Source organism: Anabrus simplex, chromosome 2, assembly GCF_040414725.1.
Source record: "Anabrus simplex isolate iqAnaSimp1 chromosome 2, ASM4041472v1, whole genome shotgun sequence".
NCBI classification, from domain to species: Eukaryota; Metazoa; Arthropoda; class Insecta; order Orthoptera; family Tettigoniidae; genus Anabrus; species Anabrus simplex.
Window position 1 is genome coordinate 639,264,209 of NC_090266.1, and position 25,698 is coordinate 639,289,906.

The window sequence follows — 25,698 nt, forward strand, 5'->3', positions numbered from 1 at the left end:
GAGAAAAGTTACTTACGTATGGTTCGTCCATTATTGGAATATGCAAACAGTGTTTGGGATCCTCACCAAGAATACCTAATAAAAGAAATAGATAGTGTGCAGAGGAAAGTAGCAAGATTTGTAACAGGGGATTTCAGGAGGAAAAACAGTGTATCAGAAATGTTAGAGGAACTTGGGTGGGAAACTTTAAGTAAGAGAAGGGAGAAAACTAGACTTACAGGATTATATAGAGCCTATACAGGAGAAGAAGCATGGGGAGAAATCCATGAGAGGGTTCAGTTGGAAAATAATTATATTGGCAGGACTGACCACAAGTAAAAAATTAGAAGGAATTTTAGCAGAAGCGATTGGGGTGAATTTTCATTCATTGGGAAGGGCATGAAGGAGTGGAACAGTTTACCAGGGGTAGTGTTTGATCCTCTTCCGTCCGACTCGTTGGCTGAATGGTCAGCGTACTGACCTTCGGTTCAGAGGGTCCCGGGTTCGATTCCCGGCCGGGTCGGGGATTTTAATTGCTTCTGATTAATTCTTCTGGCTTGGGGACTGGGTGTTTGTGTCCGTCCCAACACTCTCCTCCTCATATTCACACAACACACTACACTACCAACCACCACAGAAACACGCAATAGTGATTACCTCCCTCCATATAGGGTTGGCGTCAGGAAGGGCATGCGGCCGTAAAACAGGGCCAAATCCACATTGGCGACACAGATCGCACCCGCGACCCCACAGGTGTGGGAAAAGCGGTAGGAAAAGAAGAAGAAGTGTTTGATCCTCTTCCAAAATCTGTACAGATATTCAAGTAGAGAATAAACAGCAACAGAAGAAATAACTGAAATATTAAAGGGCATTTGACCAGTGCAGGTTATTGTAAAAAAAAAATGTGTGTGAATAAATTAATTCCATCTCCTGGTCTATGGAGATGGGACAGCCAAAGTAGGGGACTGCCTGTAGGGGTGAAGTACAGTGAAGAATTTGAGGGCCAATTCCACATACTGTATATGAGTTGACTATGTAAGTACAGGAGATATTATAAGTAGAATTTTGTAAACAATATACATTTGTTAAGTATGAGCTGTGTGTTTAATAGAAAAAATTGTTAGTGTAAATTGCATAATGTTGTATGCAAGTGATTTTGATTTGAAGCTGTTAGCCACCTGACAGTGTTAAGCTCTGTGTTTTGTTTTTTGTTTTTCTTCTCTCATCACAACTTCTTCATGTATTTCATGATTGCCCAGATCTTAGATTGACCTATAGGTTCCAGTTCAGGGTTTCTCTTTCAACAGTTCCTTCTGGTTTTCAAAGAGTGCACCCACTCCAGTTCCATTTATGAACTTTCTTACATATTTCTTGGAGCATTTTCAACCATGCTGGAATGGTTGACCTCAGCAGCTGACACCCAGCATAGGAACACAAAGTCTGAACCTGTTACCAATATTGGAACCAGAAAGGCACTTTTGTATGGCTTATTTGACTCTGTCTCCCACTGAGAATAGGAAAATGTGAAGGCAATCCCTAATCTACTACTTCATATAAGAGGCTTGGAACATTGTAATGGAGTGTGAATGTCTGATAAATCACGTCAAAACAGACGTTCTGTCATGATGGCCCCTCAATGAGTGTTGAAGCCTGCCCTCCTGATGAAACTGGGGAAGAGAAATGAGCTTGTAATGGGCTGAGAAGAAAGGAATATGGAAGATCTGCAATTGATGAGGAGACAGGTTAGGTATCTATTTAAAGATTAAAAAAGTAAACTCGTGTCCTCATCCCGAGGTGGTGCAGCTCTTTTCAGGCACGTCCCCCAATGGAGGTGAGCTGCTTGTACGATTTCAACCACATACCAGCCCTCCTGCCAATCTTAAATTTCTGGCAGTACCGGGAATCGAACCCGGACCCCTGAGGACGGCAGCTAATAACACTAACCGTTACGCTACGCAGGCGGACTATTTAAAGATGGGAGTGTATGAAAATGTGGAGATTGTCCTTCCCCACTAATCAGCAAGATGCTGTGCAGACTGGTAATAGTTCTGATTTGCTGATCGAGTGTTTATGAGCAAATTTCTCTTCTTCAGACAAAAGTCCCTTTCCTGAGTGGCTCTAAATTCTATCTAAATTCTAAATGTTATATTGTCCTTGCTTACGACAGATTTCCATCCAATGAGTGATAAGTTTATAATACTAGATGTGGGGTCAAAAATTGAAAAGAGGTCAAGAAGAGGGATGCTCCCACTCACCTAAAAGAATTTCTTACACGACTTATCCCCTTGCACCATCCTCTAACTCTTTACGAATTTGGATATAACCTAAAACCTTCCACTCCAAATAACACACAAATAAACACCTAACATTCTTCTCATGGCTTGGCAATTTACTTCAGGCAACTAGGTCTCATGATTTACAGGAGGGAATGGTATTTGGAGGTAATAAAGTTGCGTTGATTTACATTTTGATATTAGTCTTTGATCTAATTTCTTCCACAGAATAACACTGACTTTACTATTACTACTTCTTTAGAAATACCATACCTATGTTAAGATATTTTCTGGATCATTTTCAAAAGTTTTGGAATGGTCATCCTCAGCACCTGACTCCTGGGATACAAACACATGATGTCTGTACCTGTTCCCAAAATTAGGGCCAGGAATGAAATTTTGTATGGCTTACTTGACTTGATTTAGTTCCTATATCTCCCACTAGAGCAATGGGTGGAAGTGTGTGATCTGGTTCTTGTCCAGGCCCTCTCTCTCAACAGTTCCTTCAGGTTTCTAAAGAGTGCACCCAATCCAGTTCTATTTATGAGCCTGAATCTGCTCTCTAATGGCCCACTGCTGAGTTCTTGTCCTTGGATCTTGATGCAATATCGTTCTGGTTCATGTTCATTATCTGTCGTGAATACCAATGTATGAAGGTTTGCAATTGGTTTGCAATTCTCTGTCACTCTTCAAGTTTTGCAGCCATAAAGGAGCACTACATTGCGGCTGAATGTTCCTAGTTTTGGGAAAGAAGTTCTTACTTCTCCAGATTAGATACAGCTGTACGAAGGCTCTATTTGCGTTTTGTATTCAACTCTGGATATCCTGTTCTGTTCCACTGATGGACAGAGAGGAGCCACCCTGTTCAATTTTTCAGCCATTTACTATCAAGTTTTTCTCTACTTTGGAGTTTTGCTGCATTTCCTTTGTTTCTGCAGTGCTGACCTTCAATCTAGTCCAATCATACCTGCATCCGTCTATAGCATCTCCAGTTTGTTTTTCATCTCTCTGTATATCTGAAACAAAAGGCAGATGTCATCAGCGATTTCAAGATCCTCTGACTGATCCTGCATGCCCATGGTACCACTCTCTCTTGAACCATTACAACTTCTTTTGCCATTTAGTCAAGTACAAGAGAAAAATGTTTTGTGAAAGTATACATCCCTGTTTCATTCTGGGGTTGGTGGTTAAGGGTTCAATAAGTTGGCTTTCACATGTAATACTTGACACTCAGTCAGCATACATCTCTTGGATGATATTTACTATCTTTACTGGGATGATATGTTCTCTCAACACCTTCAACATGACATACCTCATTTTTATGATTTTTATGATGTGGTCAAATAGTTCACAATATAAATGAATAACCTTGAAATTGTCTTTATAGTTTAAAACAAATAGTGATGAACGAAATAAACACAGTTCATTCCTGTTTCAGATTTGGCATCCTTCTTTTGAAACCTGGATCACTAGACCTGTTCTGGGATTTTGTGATTGTGCTATTTAAGGGGTAAAAGATAAATGTGCTGCCAGTCTTAGCCGATGAAAAGAATGGTTCATGAAAGTAGATAGAACAAAATGCACCTAGCTTGCAACAAACTGGCACCTTTCAAAGATAGACAAGGCAAATAAAAAGAAAGTATATGCATTCTAACTTCATTCATTGTTTTTCTACAAGGGGCTCAAAGTTGTAAAAATAAATACAAATGTTACTTTTCTCATGTTAACATTTTATATATAAACTGCCAAAATTTGCAATCTGGCTTGTTTTCTGAGAGAATCTGCCAAAATTTGCAATCTGACTCGTTTTCTGAGAGATTATGGCAAAGTTCCTCCCATTTTCAATCTTTCTTTCCAGCAATCAATTTTGTACTTCCTGGGCTAGTTCCATCTTTGCCACCTTTTCCTATAAACATTTTTAATATGGATGAAATCCTTGAGGAGATCCGGTGTGATGTCGTCTTGGGTGGCTTGGCGGTACTGAAGCAGCGGCCGGACTGCATTCATAGTCAATACCCGGCCAGGACCAGTTTCCAGCGCGGTCTGCACATTATTATTATTATTATTATTATTATTATTATTATTATTATTATTATTATTATTGCCTCCCCTCATCCACGTCATGAGAGGTAGGCAACGGCATGAAGTAAGGGATTGCCTGCAGGGATGATGTACAGCGGGGACTGTGTGTGCCCCATGACCACAACGGTAGCTGTGAAGGCCCTACACGAACCTTGAAAAGTGATGGCTAACAGGGCTCTGGTGAAGTCCTCAATGGCAGATGCAGCGGAAAAAGAGACTTTTGGAACGGCAAATCTAGCAGACTAGGCAACCCTCTTCCCGTGGGGTTTAAAGAAACAAGGAGAACCACTGCCTTGTGGTGAAGTGGGATCTTCAAAGGCTAAGGGAGACAACCCCTACAGAAAACAGCAGGCTTGGAGGCTTAGGTGGCAGTTTCACCACCAAGCTCGGGTTGCTGTGGACTAATAACTTGCAGAGCCTTAAATATAAACTATTAAAGAAACCGAAGTGAAACACAACCGGATGGATAATAAGTTGACAACTTTTGGCATGAAACGGAAAACGAGAATAGGTTTTTGGAAAGTCAGAATCCTGAGAGAGAGAGAGAGAGAGCAGTAAATTGAAGCAAGTGGCTAAAGTGATGGAGGAATACAGGCTGGATATCCTCGGATTAAGTGAAATACGGTGGCCAGAATTTGGAGAAATACAGACTCTTAATAGGTCCACATTCCTGTATTCTGGGCAAATGGGGGACGATGCAGAACATAGAACATTGCTATTGAATGAAACTGCAAGGAGGAGCCTCCTTGATTGGAAACCCATCTCACAAAGACCGATGACAGCTCGATTCAAGTCCCGGGTTCGCAATGTGACTGTGATCCAGTGTTATGCTCCTACAGAAATGTCAGAGATTGGAAAAAAGGAAGAATTCTACTGCCAGCTAAATGAAACTATTAAGAGAGTGGGAAAGAGAGATATTATTATTGTGATGGGGGATTTAAATGCGAAGGTTGGTTCTAACAATGAGGGACTGGAACAAATTATGGGAGTGCATAGAGTTGGTTACTGTAACGAAAATGGAGAGCTTTTCATTCATTTCTGTGCTAGCCATGATTTGGTAGTAGGTGGCACTTTATTCCCTCATAAACGATGCCGTAAGATTACATGGGTGTCGCCAGATCAGGTTACAGAAAACCAGATAGACCACATTGCCATAAGTAGAATGTTTAGAAGATCAATGACTGATGTTAGAAATAAAAGAGGGGCAGATATTGGAAGTGATCATTACCTGGTAGTTGCAGAGTTTAGAATGAAAATTGTAGCAAGTGGAAGGAAATTTGAAAGGCGAAACAAGGAATTTGATTCAGGTAAATTGCAAGATGAAAGTAAAAGGAAAGAATTCCAGATAGAATTAAGAAACCGCTTTGAAGCTCTTGCTGTTGAACCAGAACTTATGATGGATGTTGAATTATCATGGAAGAAAGTCAAGGACACACATTTAGACGTTAGTGAGAAGGTGTTTGGATTTCACAATTATCTCAAGAAGGAATGGATGTCTGATGATACTTGGAAAAAAATTGAGGCTTGAAAACTAGTTAAGGCAAAGATTAATATGTCTAAAACAAGACAACAGAAAGCCACAGCACAAAAGGAATATGTGGAAGCTGATAAGAGTGTGAAGGAAAGCGTAAGAAAAGATCATATACAGTGGGTGGATGAACAAGCACGAATAGCAGAAGAGGCATCAGCAAGGGGAGATGCTAAGGAATTGTATAGTAACACAAAGAAACTGTCAGGAGAGTATTTATCAGGAATAAACCCGTTAAAAACAAGAGAGGTGAGCTACTGACCACCCAGGAAGAACAGTTACAGAGATGGAAGGAACATTTTTCAGAGTTACTCAATAGAGATACAGAACAGAATGGTAACCAACAAATGGAACCAGTAGATAGTGATCCAAGAATAAACTTACATCCTCCAACCTGTTCAGAAATAGAGAAGACCTTGAAACAGATAAGAACTGGAAAAGCACCAGGTATGGATAATATCGCGCCAGAAATACTTAAAGCAGATATTGAGACCTTGGCAAAATTATTGCACCCCCTGTTGGAAAGGATCTGGAATGAAGAAAAGCTACCGGCTAAATGGAAGAAAGGCCTGATTGTTAAGATACCAAAGAAAGGGGATATTACTAAGCGTGATAACTGGAGGGGAATTACATTGTTGTCAGTACCAAGTAAGGTGCTTTCAAGGATCATTTTAGAGCGGGTGAAGGATGTTCTGGAATTGCGCCTTAGAAGGGAACAGGCTGGTTTTCGTAAACATCGTAGCTGTGTCGATCTCATAAACACTCTGAGAATCATCTTGGAACAAAGTGCAGAATGGCAGAACACCCTCTACTTGAAGAATATGGTATACCACAAAAGATTCTGAATATGTACGGGGTTATAAATGTCAGATTCTGCATATGGGAGATTTACTGAACCAATAGATGTGACCTCAGGAGTTCGACAGGGCTGTATTCTTTCTTCGAAGCTTTTCCTACTTGTGTTGGATAGTGTGCTGAGGAGAGTGTATCGAGGTCGAAAAAGGGGGATCCAGTGGGGCTTACAAGATAGGTTAGAAGACCTTGTTTTTGCAGATGACATCTGTCTACTGGCTCAACGGTTCAAAGATATGGAAGAGAAGATTAAGCGGTTGAAGGAGGAGGCAGAGGATGCTGGACTTAAAATAAATATTAATAAGACCAAGGAGATGAGGGTCAATTCCAAGATTGATGATAAATTGTCTATAGATGATAAAGAGGTAGAACAAGTAGTATACCTTGGGAGTATGGTTACTACGACTGGAGGAGCAGAAGACAACATTAAGAGTCGTATCAGGAAAGCAAATGGTGCTTTTGTTCAACTGTATCCTATATGGAGAAACAAGAACATTTATAGAAAAACTAAGCTACGACTTTTTAGCACAAATGTTAAGTCTGTTCTGCTTTACAGCTGTGAAACGTGGAAAGTTACCCAGAAGACGACTAAACAACTGCAAGTCTTCGTGAATCGCTGTCTAAGACGTATCATCAACAGAAGATGGCCGGATGTTATTTCAAATGAAGATCTATGGGAAGAAACTAATCAGCAGCCAATTGAAATGCAGATAAGGGAGAGAAAATGGAGTTGGATAGGGCATACTTTAAGGAAGCCCGCTGGAGCCATTGACAAGACAGCGCTCGACTGGAACCCCCATGGCGCCAGAAAGCATGGACGTCCGAAGAAGACCTGGAAAAACATGATCGAAGAGGAATGGTTAACAGTGGGAAAAACTTGGAATGAAGTGAAGAGGTTAGCCAACAATAGGAACAGATAGAAGTGTTTCACGGAAGCCCTATGCTCCAGGAAGAGCAACAGGAAATAAGTTAAGTCATTATTATTATTATTATTATTATTATTATTATTATTATTATTATTATTATTATTATTGATATTCTGGACCCCGCAAGAAGATGCAAGACCACTACTTGGTGGTAAATTACATCTGCTGCCATTGTCATTGCTGACAGTGTGACCAGCACCATTGTCGCATGTAGGCAAGTGAGTGGGATTTCTGGCGATATGAATGATATACTTCCATGCATTATTGACCTTATTATAGAGATAAACAATTGCACGGTCAATATCATTCCTATTGTTTATTTCAAATGTGTTTACATTTTTATTTATATGCCAGGAGAATCTACTGTAATCTAACTTTAAGTTCTCCAAAGGAATACATGGTTCTTGAAAGCGAACCCAGGAAAGATTAAAAATGATTGATTTATGATCAGAATTAAATACGGTACATTATGAACGGTAAAATCAATTGGTCTCCACTCCTTTTCCACCCCACCGCAGTTAAGTTGATTTACCAAAAAAAAAAAATGCGTGTTTCTTTATGTTTAAAGGAGATTTCAAATACCAATGTTCACATCAGTTACCTTCAGTTTTGAGATATAAGTATCCCCATAAAAAGATAACTTTTTTTCACTTCCTTTCACACTTCAGCGAATTTTCCAGAAAAGAAAAAAAAAATCTTTATTGGTAAAGGATCTTCTAAATACCAATTATCACGACTGTAACATCTTCAGTTTTTGAAATGTGTGTCCTCATAAAAAGAATTCAACCCCTTTTCACCCCCACCTCCCAAGATGATTTTCCCCCCAAAATGAGTTTTTCTTTGTTTTTAAAGGAGATCCAAATACCAATTTTCACATTTGTAACAACTTAATTTTTTATTAAATGTAAGTATCCTCACACAATTCAATTAATTTTTCAATTCGTTCACCCCCCCCCCCTTTATTCGATTTTCCAAAATCAAAATAATACATGTTTCTTTAGTTTTAAAGCAGATTCCAAATATCAATTTTCACATCTGCAACATCTCTTGTTTTTGAAATAATAGTATCTTCATACAAATGATTCAAATAATTTTTCAATTCCCCCCTAAACCCAAGTGGATTTCCGAAAACCAAAAATACGTATTTCTTTATTTTTAAAGGAGATTCCAAATACCAACTTTCATGTCTGTAACATCTTCAGTTTTTGAGATATCAGTATCCTAATAAATTACAGTAATTCAACCCCATTTTCAGTCAAGTGTTTTTCCCAAAAACAAAAAGTATATGTTTCTTTATTTTTAATAGAGATTAAAAATACCGTTTTTCACTTCCATAACATGTTAAGTTTGTGAAATACACTGCAGACATGCTCATTTTAAACTTTCATCCCCTTTTTAGTTCCCCTCAAGTGGAGTTTCTGAAAACAAATCCCTATGTTTCTTTACTTTTACACGAGATTCCAAATACCAATTTTTACGCCTGTCACATTTTCCATTTCTGAGATATACTGTAGATATAGTCTTTCTAAAAATTCACCCCATTTGTCGCTCCTGTTTAACCCCCATTAATTGGATTTTCTAAAACAAAAAAAAGTATGTGTTTCTTTATTTTTAAAGGATATTCCAAATACCAATTTTTAGGTCTGTAATATCTTCAGTTTCCAAGATATAAGTATCTTCATTAAAGGCATTCAACCCCTTTTTCACCCCTCCTAGTGGGATTTTCCGGGAAAACAACAACAACAACAACAACAACAACGGGTTTCTTTATTTTTAAAGGAGATTTTAAATGCCAATTTTTATATCTGTAAACTTTTAAAGTTTTGAGATATAGATACACTCATTTTTAAAATTCACCCTTTTCACCCCCTTAGTGACGAAATATCCAAAAATCTTCCTTTAGCAAGAACCTACATTTCTTTATGTTCAGTAGTTGTGGCTGGGCGATGATGAATAAGTCAGTCAGTCAGTCAGGATATGTTCTTTATATATAGATAAAAACATTAGAAATATTTGTTCCATTTTTATTTTAGTCAATTTCGCTCCAGAAATGGATCCATGGCCACATGGTGGAGTACACCCATATTTCTTATACAATGGAAATGTTTTCTTTTAGACTTTTATTTATCACATCTCAAGTTGGTGGGTTCAACCTTGGCTCAGTATTTGTAAGTATTCATATACATCAGCCTCATGTTGGTAGATTTAGTGCACTTTAAAGAACACTTGCATGACACAATTCTGGCACCTCTGTGTCTCTGAAAGCTGGAAAAGTAGTTAGTGGGGCATAAGCACAATAGATCTAACTGGGTGGAGTGCAAAGTCATGTAGTGACCTACCCATTGTAGCCTAGTACGATGACAAACCAAGATGATGATGATGATTAATATTACCGAGTAGAGTGGCTGTGCATATTAACGTGCTACGTCTCTGGAGCCAAGCTCTGCATTCGGGAGACAAGTAGTTTAAACCCTATCATCGGCTGTCCCGAGAACGATTTCCTGTTATTTCCCTTTTTGACTTCCAGGAAAATGCTGGGACAGTTCCTATTCATAGGCCTTCCATCTTCTTACACAATTTCATACACCACCATTCATTTCATCTCCACTAGCTCCTCAACAGAAGTTTGCATCAGGATGTACATCTGGCTACAGACACATGCCATAAACTTTCATCTCACCTTTTGCCCCACTCTGTATCAGGGAACGAGAATAAGGCGTAGGCCTATAATAATAATAATAATAATAATAATAATAATAATAATAATAATAATAATAATAATAATAATAATAATAATAATAATAATAATAATAATAATAATAATAATAATAATAATAGTAATAATAATAATAATTGAGTAAGCGCTAGACATAACTCCTCGGAAGACACTGGGGTGGGGGGCCTCAACCCCGACACGGCGCGTCCCATATGGCTGATAGGGGATGTTCCTGTAGATATGCAGGACAGGTGTGAATAAGGCCAAGCCAAATAAGCACACGTGGATCATTTGAGGCAAAAAGGACTGCAGTCAACGGTTTCGACGGCGGAAGAGGATATTTCCCAATGGCTGAGAGAGCGGAAGAACTGGCTCTTCGGCTTACAACCGAAGTTCTAACCACGGACTCCTAATTAATCGTAAATGATAATTTAGCCGGAAGACACCAAGAGGCACCTCTCAATCTTAACCATCGAGTTGTAACCTTGTGATCATACCAGTATGATCACCCCCTGCATTTATCTTCAACTTGCAACATTGGCATGATGGCTAACACGTTATCACAGCAACTACCCCAGGCTCTGGACACACCTAGTCCAGTTTCTCCCGATCATCGGATTCTGGGGGATCGGGAGCATCATAGAGAGAAGAGTCGGAGCTTCTCAAAATCTCTTTGTCCCAAGAAAAAGACCTTCTTAGGTACAATTAATGTCAACACCCTACTGAAAACAGGCAAGCTTGAACAGCTAACGGACACCCTGGATAAGTTCGATATTCAAATCATAGCACTCCAGGAAACGCGCTACCAGGATGAAAACCATTTTGACTCTGAAGAGTACAGGATATTTAAGGGTAAACCTGCCATAAGAATCCATGGGAACTTAACACAACTTGGAACAGCTTTTGCGGTACGAAAAACTATCATCAGTTCTGTACTTGACTTTACATCCCCATCTGAAAGAATCTCAGTACTTACTGTGAAATCTGGCAATAAAGCTTACTCCTTGGTCAATGCCCACGCTCCCACAAACACTGACAATAAGAAAAACCCAGAGAAAGTGGAAGCCTTCTGGGAACTCTTAGAAGAAACCACTAGCAAGATTCCAAAGCATCACGTGAAAATCTTAGTAGGTGATTTTAATGCACAGGTTGGCAGAGAGAGGAAACACAAATGGATTGTTGGTCATCACTCGGCATAATGGAGAACGAATAAGAACGGAGAACGTCTTATAGATTTCTGTAAAACCTTTGTCTTAAAACTAATGTCTACGCATTTTGCGAGACCCCCACATAAGAAGAAAACGTGGAAATCACCAAACCCGTTATTGGGTGAATTCCAGATCGATCACGTCGCAATCTCCAGAAAGAATATGTGTGAGATCCAAAATGTTAGAGTATGGAAGGGAGTTGTCGACTCGGACCATTACCTAACACAAATCAAAGTGAGATTCCAACCCAACAGATGCAGACCTAAACACAAAAGATCTCTAAGAGTTGATCCAGAATGTCTTCGACAGAACGCCAAGACCTTTTTACAAGACATACGAGAGCAGGACCCCATGGACTGGCCAGGCCTTCGTAAAACACTTCAGACATCAGCCATGAAATTAGGACAGCCTCCAAGGAAACACAAACATAGGTGGTGGTACACGACCTGTGATAAAGCCATTGATGAACGGATGAAAGCATGGAATCAGTGGAATGGACATCAAACAACTAAGAGATGGGAGACCTTCCTAAAAGTTCAGAAAATCTCCTCAAAAATAATCCGCAAGGAGAAACGAGTCTATGACAAAAATAGACTCATGGAAATTGAACAAGATTTCCTTAGAAACAACTCCAGTAATTTCTACTAGACCTTCTGCGAGAATTTATCTAGTTATCAACCACCATCTTTATGTTTCCGTCGAGCAAATGGAACATTAGAAACGAACACCAAAGAGAACTGCACCATTCTAGCTGACTACTTCCGAGACCTCCTCAATTGTGTACTCCAAAGGAAAGACTGAACTTTGAAAAGCCCATGCCAACCCTGATTCACAGCCACCGACAATACAGGAAACAGCAGAGATCATACGATCGCTTAAAAATAATAAAGCTCCTGGAGAGGACGGCATCACTGCAGAGATGTGCAAACTTGGAGATGATCTTGTAAGCAAAATTCATGCAATCCTAGTAGAAATATGGGAAACGGAAATGATTCCACAGGATTGGAAGTGTGCATTAATACATCCATTGCACAAGAAAGGTGACAAGGCAGATCCAAACAACTATAGAGGCATATCTCTACTGCCAATTGCATACAAAATTCTTTCCAAAGCTCTCTTGAACCGGTTAGAAAAACAGACAGATCACCTGATTGGCGAGTACCAAGCGGGTTTCAGGAAAGGTCGATCATATGCAGAACAAATATGGAACTTGAAGACAATATTAAGGATTCGCCGAAGTGCCAGCACGATCGTCACCTTTGTGGATTTTAAGAAGGCGTATGACTCTGTGGACAGACAGACAGTATTTGATACCCTAGAAGAACTCAGAGTGGACAAGAAGACCAGAGCACTTATCCAGCAGACCCTTACAAGTATGACCTCTAAAGTGAAATTGCTTGGAGAAATCTCTGAGCCTTTTGAAATATGTACGGGCGTTCATCAAGGTGACGGCATCTCCCCTATTCTGTTTAACTTAGTTCTAGACAAAGTTATTAGAGAGTGGGAAAAGGATATCAAGGGTGTGAACATCGGAAATTTGGGAAGCAAGGTCAATGTGAAATGTTTAGCATTTGCTGATGATCTCGCAATCATTACTAAGACCAAGGATGAAACAAAGTATGCCATACAGAGACTACACAATATAGCATCAAAGGCAGGCCTCCAGATATCCTACGAGAAAACCAAGTACATGGAAAATCTACGTCAAAATAGCAAAAGAACTCCGCTAGAGATGGAAAACGGCAAAATTTCACAGGTGCCCTCCTTCAAATACCTTGGAGAAATTATACTACCATCAGGATTAGACAGTAGTGCCAATGAAGAAAGAAACACCAAACTACATAAGGCATACAGACTGACGTGGAATTAATACAACAAAAGAGTCATATCGTGTAATGCAAAATTAAGACACTACAAGACAGTTGTATTGCCCGAAGCTTTATATGCCTCAGAAACCATATGCTTAGGTGGTCACTCTAAAATTACAGAAATTGAAAAGGAGGAGGAGGAGGAGGAAGAGGAGGAGGAGGGAGGAGGAGGGAGGAGGGAGGAGGAGGATATTCATTGGACATGCTAGTGAGCGGATGGCTATTCCATGAATTCTGTATTATCGTAATGATAAAGTAGTAAATACTTACTGAAATTTGGTTAATTTTGTGATATATATCTCCATTTAGTGCTACAACTATTTAGTTAAAATTTACACTTTAGTGTAACTACCGGTACATGTTTCTACAGTTAGCCTAGCCTGTTATTCCTGGTATTTTATAATTAGGATCCATCTAATAATTGTTGTGCAGTTATTTTATCAGTTAGTATCTTGCTTGCATATTCTCAGGAAGTCTCCCTGTAATATACATCTCCTTCCTCTGACATATATACTTCTTTTCATAGAATTCACTATTTTATTTTGGTTGATATTTTCATATTACCTATTTCACATTTCTTTAAAGAGACAAAAGAATGGCTGAGGGAGACAGATGTAGGGACTGTGGGTATGAGTGGGAATTAAGGAAGATGAAGGAAGCGATAGCAAGTTTGAGGGAAGTAATTATGCTTGTAACGGAAGACAGGAATGAATGTAGGTCTCACTCAATCAATGCACAGGATACAAGTAAGAGGGAGGGGAAGGAAGGGGAGAAGTTGTGGAGGACAGTGAGATAATGTTTTAAGGGGAAGGAAAATGAGGGCAGTAGTTTAGAGGAATGCAATTTAGGCTAAGCAATTGTCTAGGTAATATATTTATTTGATTAAAGCTTCCAGATCACAGGTTCAAATATGTGCGATAAGACATGTGACATGGTGGTACATTAATAACTGCTGTAGTCGTCATGATTTTGAATGATAGCACACAAACATGCAAGTGTTGTATCATAACGTTGCCGTATGTCATTTTGTGGGGTGGAGTTCCACGTCTCTTGCACTTGGTCAGCCAAATCAGCAACAGTTAATGCTGGAATTGGATGATGCTGGATGTCATCCCATAATGCTTCATATGTGCTCAATGGGCATAAGGTCTGGTGATCTTACATGTCAAGAGAACTGGTTGACACTCTGTACAGGATGTTGGGTGACAGCAGTGGTATGAGGAGGAGCGTTATTCTGTTGGGAACCACCCCCTTGATTACTGTGAATGAATGGCAGCACAGTTGGTTCAGTCACTAATCTTGTGTACAAATCCTCAGTAAAGGTTTATGGGGTAATGATAAGGGTGCTCCTGCTGTCAAAAGAAATTGCTTCCCAGACCATAACTCCCAGTGTGCTTCCAATGTGTTAACACCACAGGCAGCTTGGTTCCAAGCGCTCACCTGGCCTCCTCCTTACCAACCTACAGCCATCACGACGACATGACAAACGACTCTTATCTCAGAATACAACAGGTCTTCACTCTGCCCTCCAATGGGCTCTAGCTTGACACCACTGAAGTTGCAGATGGCAGTGATTTGGAGTTAGTGGTACAAGGGGCAGATCAAATATAAATGGGATTTTATTTTTTATTTAAATTGATTCATTGTAAAACACAAGGCAATTACAATTTATTTTTCCACATAGATTCCTACTTTTGAAATGCATTTATCCCAGTGTATGGGGAGCTTTTTGATGCCCTCATTGTAAAAAGAACAGGGTCATGTCACCAGCCAGTTGCGCATGAAGTCTTCCACACTCTCCTCATCTTCAAATCGTTGCCCTCCTAGAGATTCTTTAAGCCATCCGAACAAACAGAAATCGCAGGGCGATAAGTCTGGCCTGTAAGGAGGATGAACGAGTGTAGATCAGTGCATTTCCTGTAGCCTGGAGACAGTAGAGCTGCAGTACGTCGCCGCACATTTTCGTGGCCGAGGATGACCTGTTGAATCGGTTGGTCTCATCTTTTGTGGCGATATGCAACCCTTGCCTTGTTCAATGGCTTGCAGTAGTAAGCAGCATTGATTGTGCATCACACATGCACATTGATCATCATCAATAATGTCTTTAACTGCATGGATGTTTTCATTTGTAATGCTGGTCCGGGAACGGTGATAGTGTTGCTGATTTTCCACACGTTCTCGTCCTTCCTTGAACTTTTTATGCCAGGCAAACAAACGTGTCCTTGACAATGTTTGATCACCGAACTGCACAGTCAATCTCTTGCAAATTTCTGCTGCTGTAACTCCTTCATGAGCAAGAAACTTCATAATTATATATTGCGCAGTGGAGGAGTGCACCTGTTGCTCCGACATCGTGAGGGTTACTGATGGTACGGCAGGAAATATCTAACAGCATGCTCTCCCCACTCCTAACGGTCCTGCCTAAGCACAGCAGAAGTGCGGGGCCATTCCTACCAACTGTTGAGGTGTTCAGGAACAAGCATTCCGTTTATATTTGATCGACCTTTATATCAACACTACAGGATGTCTGGCTCAGAGCTGTTCCTCCAGTAATCAATTTGTTAGATTTTAATGTGTCTCTCTGTTGCCAACTGAAGCTCTAATGGTGGCTGCAGATGCAGTATGATCCACCACAGCCAAGTGGCAAATACGGTGGTCTTCCCTCTCTGTGGTGGCCCACGTGTGGCTGGACCCCATCTTCTTCAGATAGTGCCTTCCTGTGACCAGCACTACCAACACTGATGCACTGTGGATACATCCCTGTCAAGTCTTTCCGCAAAAAGAACATCCACCTTCTCGTAATCATGTTACATGGCCTTGTTCAAACTCGGTTAAACTGCTGATACTGCCTACTTTGTCTCCTTAATGGTGTGTTTGACTCACACCTGCCTCAATACATCATCTCTGGATGATGACTAATGCTCATAAGTGTACAGCACGTTTTAAAATGATACTTACTTTGCACGGTCATAATGGTGCTACTAGTGCCACTCATGAATTGGTGGCATATGTAAGATATGCAAACATACCTCCCAAAATTTCATTTATCTGGTACAACTCCTTGGTGTTGGGATTTCATTTCCTGCCAATGTATATCACCCACACACATAACAGAATGAGTCTGGCTCATTCACACAGCATCTTATTCATGACACACTTACCATTTTTCACAACACAACCTAATACAACCTGTGACAATAAAGTTTGGTGAATAGTCCTGTACTATCAACACAGATGAGCAATGCACGACAGTGACCTTACTCTCCTTCGAAATAGTCCCCTCCCATAACTATGCACTGCTGAGATCGGTGATACATGTCCTGGAAACTTTGCAAGAAGGCTTCCTTTGGGATGGTGTTCAAAAGCCTTGTCACGTTTCATTGGATCTCAGAAATATCGTCAAATCTCTTTCCTTTCAAAGCGAGTTTGAGTTGTGGCAATAGGAAGAAGTCTGGAGGATTGAGATCTGGCGAGTATGGGGGATGTTCAAGTTGCACCACCCCCTTTTTTGCCATGAACTGTTGTATGATATTGGCTGTGTGTGGGCAAACGTTGTCATGGACAAGAAACCATGAACCTTGCTGTGCGTACTGGGGTCTACCCTGCGTAGACGTTTCATGAAACGGGTCAAATATTCAATGTACCTTGCAGCAATCAACATCGTTCCCTCAGGTAGAAATTCCTTGTGGATAATGCCTTGACTATCGAAAAAGGTGATGAGCATCGTTTTGACGCGTGACTTTTCGGCTCTGACCCTTTTCTGATGAGGAGATCCCAGAGAACGCCATTCCATGCTTTGCCGTTTCGTTTCAGGGTCGTACCTGAGATACCAGGTTTCATCCTCAGTGAAAATATAGTTCAAGAAATTTGGTGTCGCATCTGCCGTTTCGACAAATTCCTGTGAAGCCTCTAACCGAGCCTGCTTTCGATCGTCAGTCAAGTGATGTGGCACAAGACGAGAACACGTTTTCCTCTTCCCTAACTTCTGGGTAACGATTTGTCACATGGATTCACGGTTAATCTGCAGTTCATCCGCTATCATGCGCACAGTTAATCGCCGATCGTTCGTGATTAATGTCCTCATCTTCTCAATGTTTCCGTCACTGACGGCGGTCGCTGGTCTTCCGCTACGGGGGTTGTCAGAAACACTTTCCCGGCCTCCTCAAAAACAGGTGAACCACTCGTACACACACTCCAAGGACAGTGCTTGATCTTCATAAACACGTACCAGCATCGCATGTGTTTCTTTCGGTGTCTTGCCAAGCTTAAAACAACACTGTACATTGATCTTTTGGTCGTTCATGTTCCTGTTCGCAGTTCAGAAACAATGCACTAAACATGCACTGTGTCAAACAGGTCTTACATGACACACACACACACACACGATGCTCAACTCAACAACGTTGTGAGCAGGTGGTCGAAACTTGCTGCTACGCAGGTGCAGCGTTGTGTGTCGCCAGTGTTCCCGGACCGACCGTTCTGACTTCATTCACTGAACTTAATTGTCACAGGTTGTATAAACAACAGGTCAGATTTACGCCACACTCACAATACAACTGACTGCCACCGGCCTAGGCCGCAACTCTGCATTTCTGGCAGTAACAATTCTAAACGTAGACTCTGATATCGGACGAGCTCAATGAAGGGGACAAATTTGGTGGAGGCGGGTTGGATTGACAAACATGCACAACAATAACAAAGCAAACTATGTCCAATTCACTGTTATTGCAAAGCCACACTGAGCTGCAGTTACACATATTTAAACATTAAATGGTGATTAACACTAAAACTAGATGTGATAAAAACAATATTAAGAAAACAGTGACATTTCTGAAATCAGGAGACCTTATTTAGCTAAAATCAATATTCATATGCTTTGATGCAAGAATCATGCTGGGTAGTGTAATCATCTATGTAGGGCACGATACAGAAAGAACATTATTGTAGCCGGTGATCTCAACTTACCAGAAGCCAGGCTTACTCAGAAGGGAATAACAATGAGTGAAAGCATGACTGATAAAAGGTGAGTAAGTTAATCTGGGAAGGGCAGCTGAATCAGAAAGTGATGAAACCAACTAGAGGGAAACATATTCTAGATGTGGTGCTTATAAAATCCAGATTAGCTCTATAGAGAAACTGAAGTGGTATATGGTGTAAATGATCATGAAGCTGTTTTTGTTGAGTTAAAAGTAAATTTTACAGGAAGGAGGGTTGTAAGAGTAAGACTATTAAGCAATATAATATGGTTATATGGTTGATAAGAGGGGCGCCGGCCCTGCGATCTAGCGGGTAGCATGCCTGCCTCTTACCCGGAGGTCCCGGGTTTGATTCCCAGCCAGGTCAAGGATTTTTACCCGTATCTGAGGGCTGGTTCGAGATCCACTCAGCCTATGTGATTACAATTGAGGAGCCATCTAACAGTGAGATGGTGGCCCCGGTCAAGAAAGCCAAGAATATCAGCTGAGGGAATTCGTCATACTGACCACACGACACCTCCGAATCTGCAGGCCTTCGGGCTGAGCAGCGGTCGCTTGGTAGGCCAAGGCCCTTCAGGGCTGTTGCGCCATGGGGTTTGTTTGGTTGGTTGATAAGAGAGGCATGGGGAAATTTTTAAAAAGCAATTATGATCTGTGGAAAAGGGTAAATATGTATATAGCCTATGGGATGGGTGTAAAGCAATTGATGATTGTGAAAACAGGTACAGCATGTACCTTAAACATGGTAAGGAATGATAAGGACCCAATTATGTTATAACAGGGAAATAAAGAGATTAAGAAAGAGGTGCAGGTTAGAAAGAAATAGTGTTAGGAAAGGTTGCAGGAAAAGGAGAGATCAAAGGAATTTACTAGGAAACTGAATTTAGCAAAAAATCAGCTAAGGATAACATGATAGAAAACATAATTGGCAGCTATATAAATTTTAGGGAACAATGGAAGGATATAGATAGGTACTCTGAGACAGAAATGGGTTCCAGGAAGGATATTCCAGCAATCAGGCCAGTATATGGGGGTGTATGGCTAGAGTATATGTGAAGACTTACAGAAGGAAGAAGTATTCAGTCAACAGTATGTTAAGGTAGTTGAGTAAAAGGATGATGTTCATGTGGAGGCAACTAATACTGGCAAATTACTAAAATTTAACTATGATTATAAAGATATTTACAAAAGATACAAAATCAAAAGCTAGAAAAGCAGCTGGAATTGATAACATTTCTGAGGATATACTAAAGGCAATGGGTTGGGTAATAATATATAATAATAATCATATGGCCTCAGCTACTGTGTGCAGACATTTCAATTTGATGCCATCTGGCTGTCTGCTTGTCAATTTTGACGTTCTATTTTACTCTAGGCCCACTAGATGGCAGACTGAGTAAACCAAAACTCTCATGGGTGTCTACGGCTGAGATGTAATGAATTTTGTAGGGGTAAACACCAAATGTGTCACCAGAGATCTTTTACATGCTGACATCATATGACATGGAGTGTCGAATGGACTCTTTTCCGCCCTTCAAAAGTCCAATTACCTCTGCCGGGTTTGAACCCATTATCTTGGAATCCGGAGGCAGACACTCTACCAATGATCCACAGCAGCAGCCATGGGTTGGGTTATATTGCCATATCTGAAATACTTACTTGATTACTGTTTGCATGAAGGAGCTATACCAAATAAATGGGAGTTGCAATAGTAGCCCCAGTGTACAAGGGTAAGGGTGACAGATATAAAGTGGATAATTACAGGACAGTCAGCTTGACATGCGTTATTTGTAAACTCTGGGAAAGCATTATTTCTGATTATGGCATGTTTGAAAAATTATTAACTTATTTGATAGGCTGCAAATTTCTAACAAACATGGGATTTACAATATTTTATGAGTACAGAACTATATCCATAGAACTTCTACTTCACCTTCTTTCTGTAACCAAACTGCTAGAAGACGAAAGAAGGCTGCTCCAAAAACTGCAGCTACAAATCCACGGCCGTAATTGCGGACTGCAAAATACGTAGTTGTGACTTCAATGCTGAATAGTATACCTGCAACATTCAATAAACTGATGTTAACCAGAAAACAACATAGGAACATGCTACCTACAGTATTACCTGTACTTGATTCCAGAAGTAGAAATCCTCAACTTTCAGTTAACACTGACAACAGATAGGTAATTCCTACTGCTGTCTACCATGCGAACTGTAATAATTGGGGGATCAAGAGGAAACACTTGTATAGGCATAGTCTGTGATGGTAGGTCAATGTAAACAATGAAAGGTCTTGTCCTTCCCAATGCACAAGTATGAAGGGTAAACAGATGCATTCACATGCCTCAAGTTGATGCTTCAAGTGCAGTGATGGAGATGTTATTTGAAGGCTTAGGTTTTTAGACATTAGTTTATTATTAAAGGAACGACATGTACAATCATTTTAAACAATGCAGAATAAATTGCAAATCTAATTCATTTAATATTTTTGTAGGTTCAGATGACTTACACAGTGCATAAATTGTAAGAAAGTTAAACTTTTAGGAATTTCAACTATTCAAGTGAAAAGAAATTAACTATATAATATCTTTACAGTAAATTTAAATTTGAATCTTACTTAAGTAACATAAAAATATAATATTTTCAACCAGAGAAAATTGAATTTTAAAATGTTGCTTTTGGTGTGTAAAAGGCTTTAAAATTATAAAATCAAATAACTAACAATATTATTTCAAACACCATGAAAGAATTAAAACAGTGCATTGATAGAAAAAAATATAAGTCCAGTCTTCAATCTGTCTCCAGACTGTCTTCAATTTGCATGATATTGCATGCACTGTGTTCTGTAGGCATATATGCCTACCATATACCAACGATTCAACCCTTGTCGACTTGCAAAAGCACTGGAACCATGCTAGTTTTGGAATAACTTCTCCACTACTGAACAAGAAAGAGAATGCACTGTCAGTTCTAATATTTGCTAGAAAAAATTATTTTCAGATTAATAACTCATTTGCCTAAACAGTATATCTGTCGAAGTTGTAAAATTTCCAATGATGTTGAACCTTATGTTATGGGTGACAACTAGGTTTCTTTGTTCTCCTCACACCTTAGATAAGTTTTGCTATCTATCTATCTATCTATCTATCTATCTATCTATCTATCTATCTATCTAACAAACATGGGAAACAATTTGTAGGTATGAGTCATTAGAACTCACACGTTTAATCCTAGTCCCCAGCACAGGCTATTTTGCTGCACTAGTTCAGCAAAACGTTTCACTTTAAACTTCTTTGAAAGTGGAAGATATTGTAAAACAACACTATAAGGGCTAGAAACTATAAATATATACATGGACTTAGATCAGGCCATAAAAGACTACAATTACAAAATTTCATTTTTGTTCCATATTGACTTATAAAAAGAAAGGTTATTCCTTTCATGGAATAAAAGTTTTGTACACTTAAATTACTGCATTGATGGGGTGAAAGTTCCTTTTGGGGATCATTGTAAATATCTGGGTGTTAATAGACGGAAAGATCTTCATTGGGGTAATCACATAATGGGATTGTAAATAAAGGATACAGATCTCTGCACATGGTTATGAGGGTGTTTAGCGGCTGTAGCAAGGATGTAAAGGAGAGGGCATATAAGTCTCCGGTAAGACCCCAACTAGAGTATGGTTCCAGTGTATGGGATCCTCACCAGGATTACTTGATTCAAGAACTGGAAAAAATCCAAAGAAAAGCAGCTCGATTTGTTCTGGGTGATTTCCGACAAAAGAGTAGTGTTACAAAAATGTTGCAGTCAGATTCATTCTACTAGTTACGGTCAAAATTCTCGTTGGCATTTTTCTATAACTATGTATAACTCACTTACAAAAATATAAAAATTTTACCAACTTCATCTAATTTCAAGAGTAATTTAAATAAATACTTGTAGTAGTATGGTAATTATGTTTATGAAGCTTTGTCCTATCTTATCTATTACATCATGTTAAATTATATATATTTACGTATTTTATTTTGTAATTGTAATTACATTGTGAATATAGCTGCCATTGTAATTTATTTGTATTGCACCAAGAAAGGTGCCTATATTGAAATGAATTTTTTTTTTAAATCTGCCCGCTGGCGATAGTCTTTTTGTGAAAATCAGTTGGTAGACATCCCATTCATCATTACGGCCTGGTATATAAAAATAGTGCACAGTTCTTCAAGTGACAAAACAGGACAGACAGCCAACATAAACACCAAAGTCCTGACTGCTACTTTCTCGTACGTGAACGGTCCAGGTTCAAGTTCCGAGGGTGGTCTCATTTTCAGCTTCGATAGCCTAAGAGAAGCTATCCTCTAGCAAGAAAGTATCACAACTAGTGTAGCAAAGAATGGTATTTTAGCCCATGTTCCTACTCAACTTGAATACTCGACCCAGTCCATACAATCAGTGTTAAATTTGCGGTAGAGTAGACCACGCTAACTCCTACAAAAATACAAATATAATTCTTCATCCACCGTTTTTCCTACACTGATGATGTCACGGGTGCAAATTATATAGTACAAGTGGACATGGCCCTGTTTTACGGCTGGATGCCCTTCCTGACGCCAGTCCCATGTGGAGGGATGTATTCACTGTTGAGTGTTTCTGACAGTGTGGAGCGCTGTGCGTATGAAGAGAAGTGTAAAGACGCAAGCACAAACACCCAGTCTACTAGTCAGAAGAATTAACCAGGCGCGGCTAAAATCCCCGATCTGGCCGGGAAACGAACATGGGACTCTGAATCGAAGCCACGACGCTGACCATACAACCAAGAAGCCAGACCCTTCAGTAATTCAAATGACGAACTAATTTGATGACCTCCTGAGTGGGGGAGCGAGATAGCTGAGTGACGTCGTGACTAGCTTACCATCAAGACGACTACGGTTCGAATTCCACCTATGTAATTGAGATTTTTGGAATAACATGTCACATCCCGCCGGTTTAGTGTTAAACTAGAGATCTCGTTCACGGTATGAACGGTTACGTACAGTAGGACCACAAGCTTGCGTTTTACTTCCCGGGAAGACACTTTGGTACCTTCAATTAGTGACAGCAACATTTTCGTCTATCGTCGACAACTAGAGTAAAGAAATTATGAAGTACAGTAAATGGTATAATGAATAAGCGCAGTTGCTAGTGGAACAAATTCTCTAGGAACTGGCGTAGGCGTGCAGGGCTGAGTCACTAACGTAACGTGGAATTCTTCCATCCTTATGAACGTTTTAAGAGTACCTCCATCACCGAGATAACATCATTAAGTCATAAGCACGTGCTCTATCTGTCTTCGGGGAAATGCTTAGGTTCGCATACTACACGCCAAGTATCTCCAGCTTTCTCGACTGGAAAACCTGTGTTACAAGGAGCTGCTCGAATTTCAAACTTCAAACACACACTATATAAAACACACATATATTCCGTCAATAATAATAATAATAATAATAATAATAATAATAATAATAATAATAATAATAATAATAATAATAATAATAATAATCTCTAGGGCCTCATTTACCGTGTGCAGGCATTTATGTGACTCCATCTAGGCTGCAAGCGAGTCTGATTGCAGAATAGGCCGAGTCTCAGTTTGGCGATCTATGGATGAGTTTAATTAATTTTATCGGGCAAACACCGAATGTGTTGCCTCCGTGGCTCAGGCGGCAGCGCGCCGGTCTCCTACAGCTGGGTTCCGTGGTTTAAATCCCGGTCACTCCATGTGAGATTTGTGCTGGACAAGGGAGGCGGGACAGGCGTGATTTAGCCACCTCAGCTACCGCGAGCCGCGGTGCTTAGCTAGCACGTTATAGTCCTTAGACACACTTCCTGTCCAAACGTAGGATAGTGTTATTCGCAGCTGTGGTCGTTTTACACGTTGAATATAGTTTAAATAATAGAAATAACACTGCCGCTAATGATTGCTACCATATTCGCGAGCATTATATAAACGGTGTAGTTGTACTAAGGCCATAAAGGACCATATACCTACTGTTTTTCTGATGACTATGATATACGCGTTAGTTGGGTTACCTACCTCCGAAGGAAAGAAGGGGCTGGGGAACCAACGGTTATATAAAATAACATGTCCTGACTGACTGATTCATCATCGGCGAGCCAAAACTACTGAACATAAAGAAATTACATTTTGAGGATCCGTTTACATTGCAGTGTAGATGCTCACTAAGGGAGGACTTTTGGATACCCCGACGCTAAGGGGGTGAATATTTAAAATGAATACGGTATACCTATATCTCAAAACTTTAACAGTTTAAAGACGTGAAAATTGGTATTTGGAATCTGCTTTAAAAATAAATAAACCCGTAGTTTTTTGTTTTCGAACATTCACTTGGTGGGGGTGGGGGGTAAAATAAGTGAGATAGGGGTTGAATCCTTTTTACGAGGATACTTATATCTCAAAAATGAAGATGTTACAGGCGTAAAAACTGATTTTTGGAATATCCTTTAAAATTAAAGAAACACGCATCTTTTGTTTTCGGAAAATCAACTTAAAAGACGTGAAAACTGGTGTTTGGAATCTCCTTTTAAAAATAAAGAAACACGTATTATTTTATTTCAAAAAATCGATTTAAAAGAGGGGAGGGGTGAAATTAAGTGCTCAACGAGGGTGAAAGGAAGTGAAAAGGGAGCTGAATTCTTTTTTATTTGGATAGTAATATCTAAAAAACTGAAGATGTTACAGACATGGAAATAGGTATTTGGAATCTCCTTTAAAAATAAAGAAACGAGCATTTTCTTGTTTTCGACTTGGGGAGTGGGCTGTTTCTCAGATGTACAGTTCTTTGTCCTATTTCCCAGAGTTAGCTTAGCCCCAAAATGCAATACGACAAACGGAGTTTACAAAGAGGTTCTGGGCTAAATGAAACTGAATTTTGCGGTGAGTTTTTATACTTTAGGGATTTCCTGATAATGTCTTAGTGCAGTACGGACGAACGATTACTTTTATCAGATTTTGAATTTCACGCGGGTAACAGCTGTTTGTACATATATGCGCACGATTAGAAGCGATCTGAATGAATCTGAGTATGTTCTTATGGAACGAAACATGTCATTCTTTATCTAATAGCGTGCTTTTTACGCGTATGTTATGGTGTTACATGTGTTATAATTACTATTTTCGACAAATTGAAAAGCTTATGTTACGTTAAGTAAGTTGACATGGGAAAATATGGCTCGCTTCTTACAAAACATATTACCGGTACTATTATATTTTATCAGAAGTGTGGCTAAACAATGTA

General features: G+C 39.7%; 1 protein-coding gene across 2 annotated transcripts in view; it reads right to left on the minus strand.

Annotated features, from left to right (window-relative positions):
* The window catches only part of ClC-a (chloride channel protein 2), a 625,116-nt gene that overhangs the window by 242,850 nt on the left and 356,568 nt on the right, over positions 1-25,698 (minus strand). For both annotated transcript variants that reach the window (XM_067141103.2, XM_067141101.2), the window contains exon 6: positions 20,342-20,467. In XM_067141103.2, the coding sequence (XP_066997204.1) occupies positions 20,342-20,467 (126 nt within the window). The remainder of the gene's footprint in view (positions 1-20,341; positions 20,468-25,698) is intronic.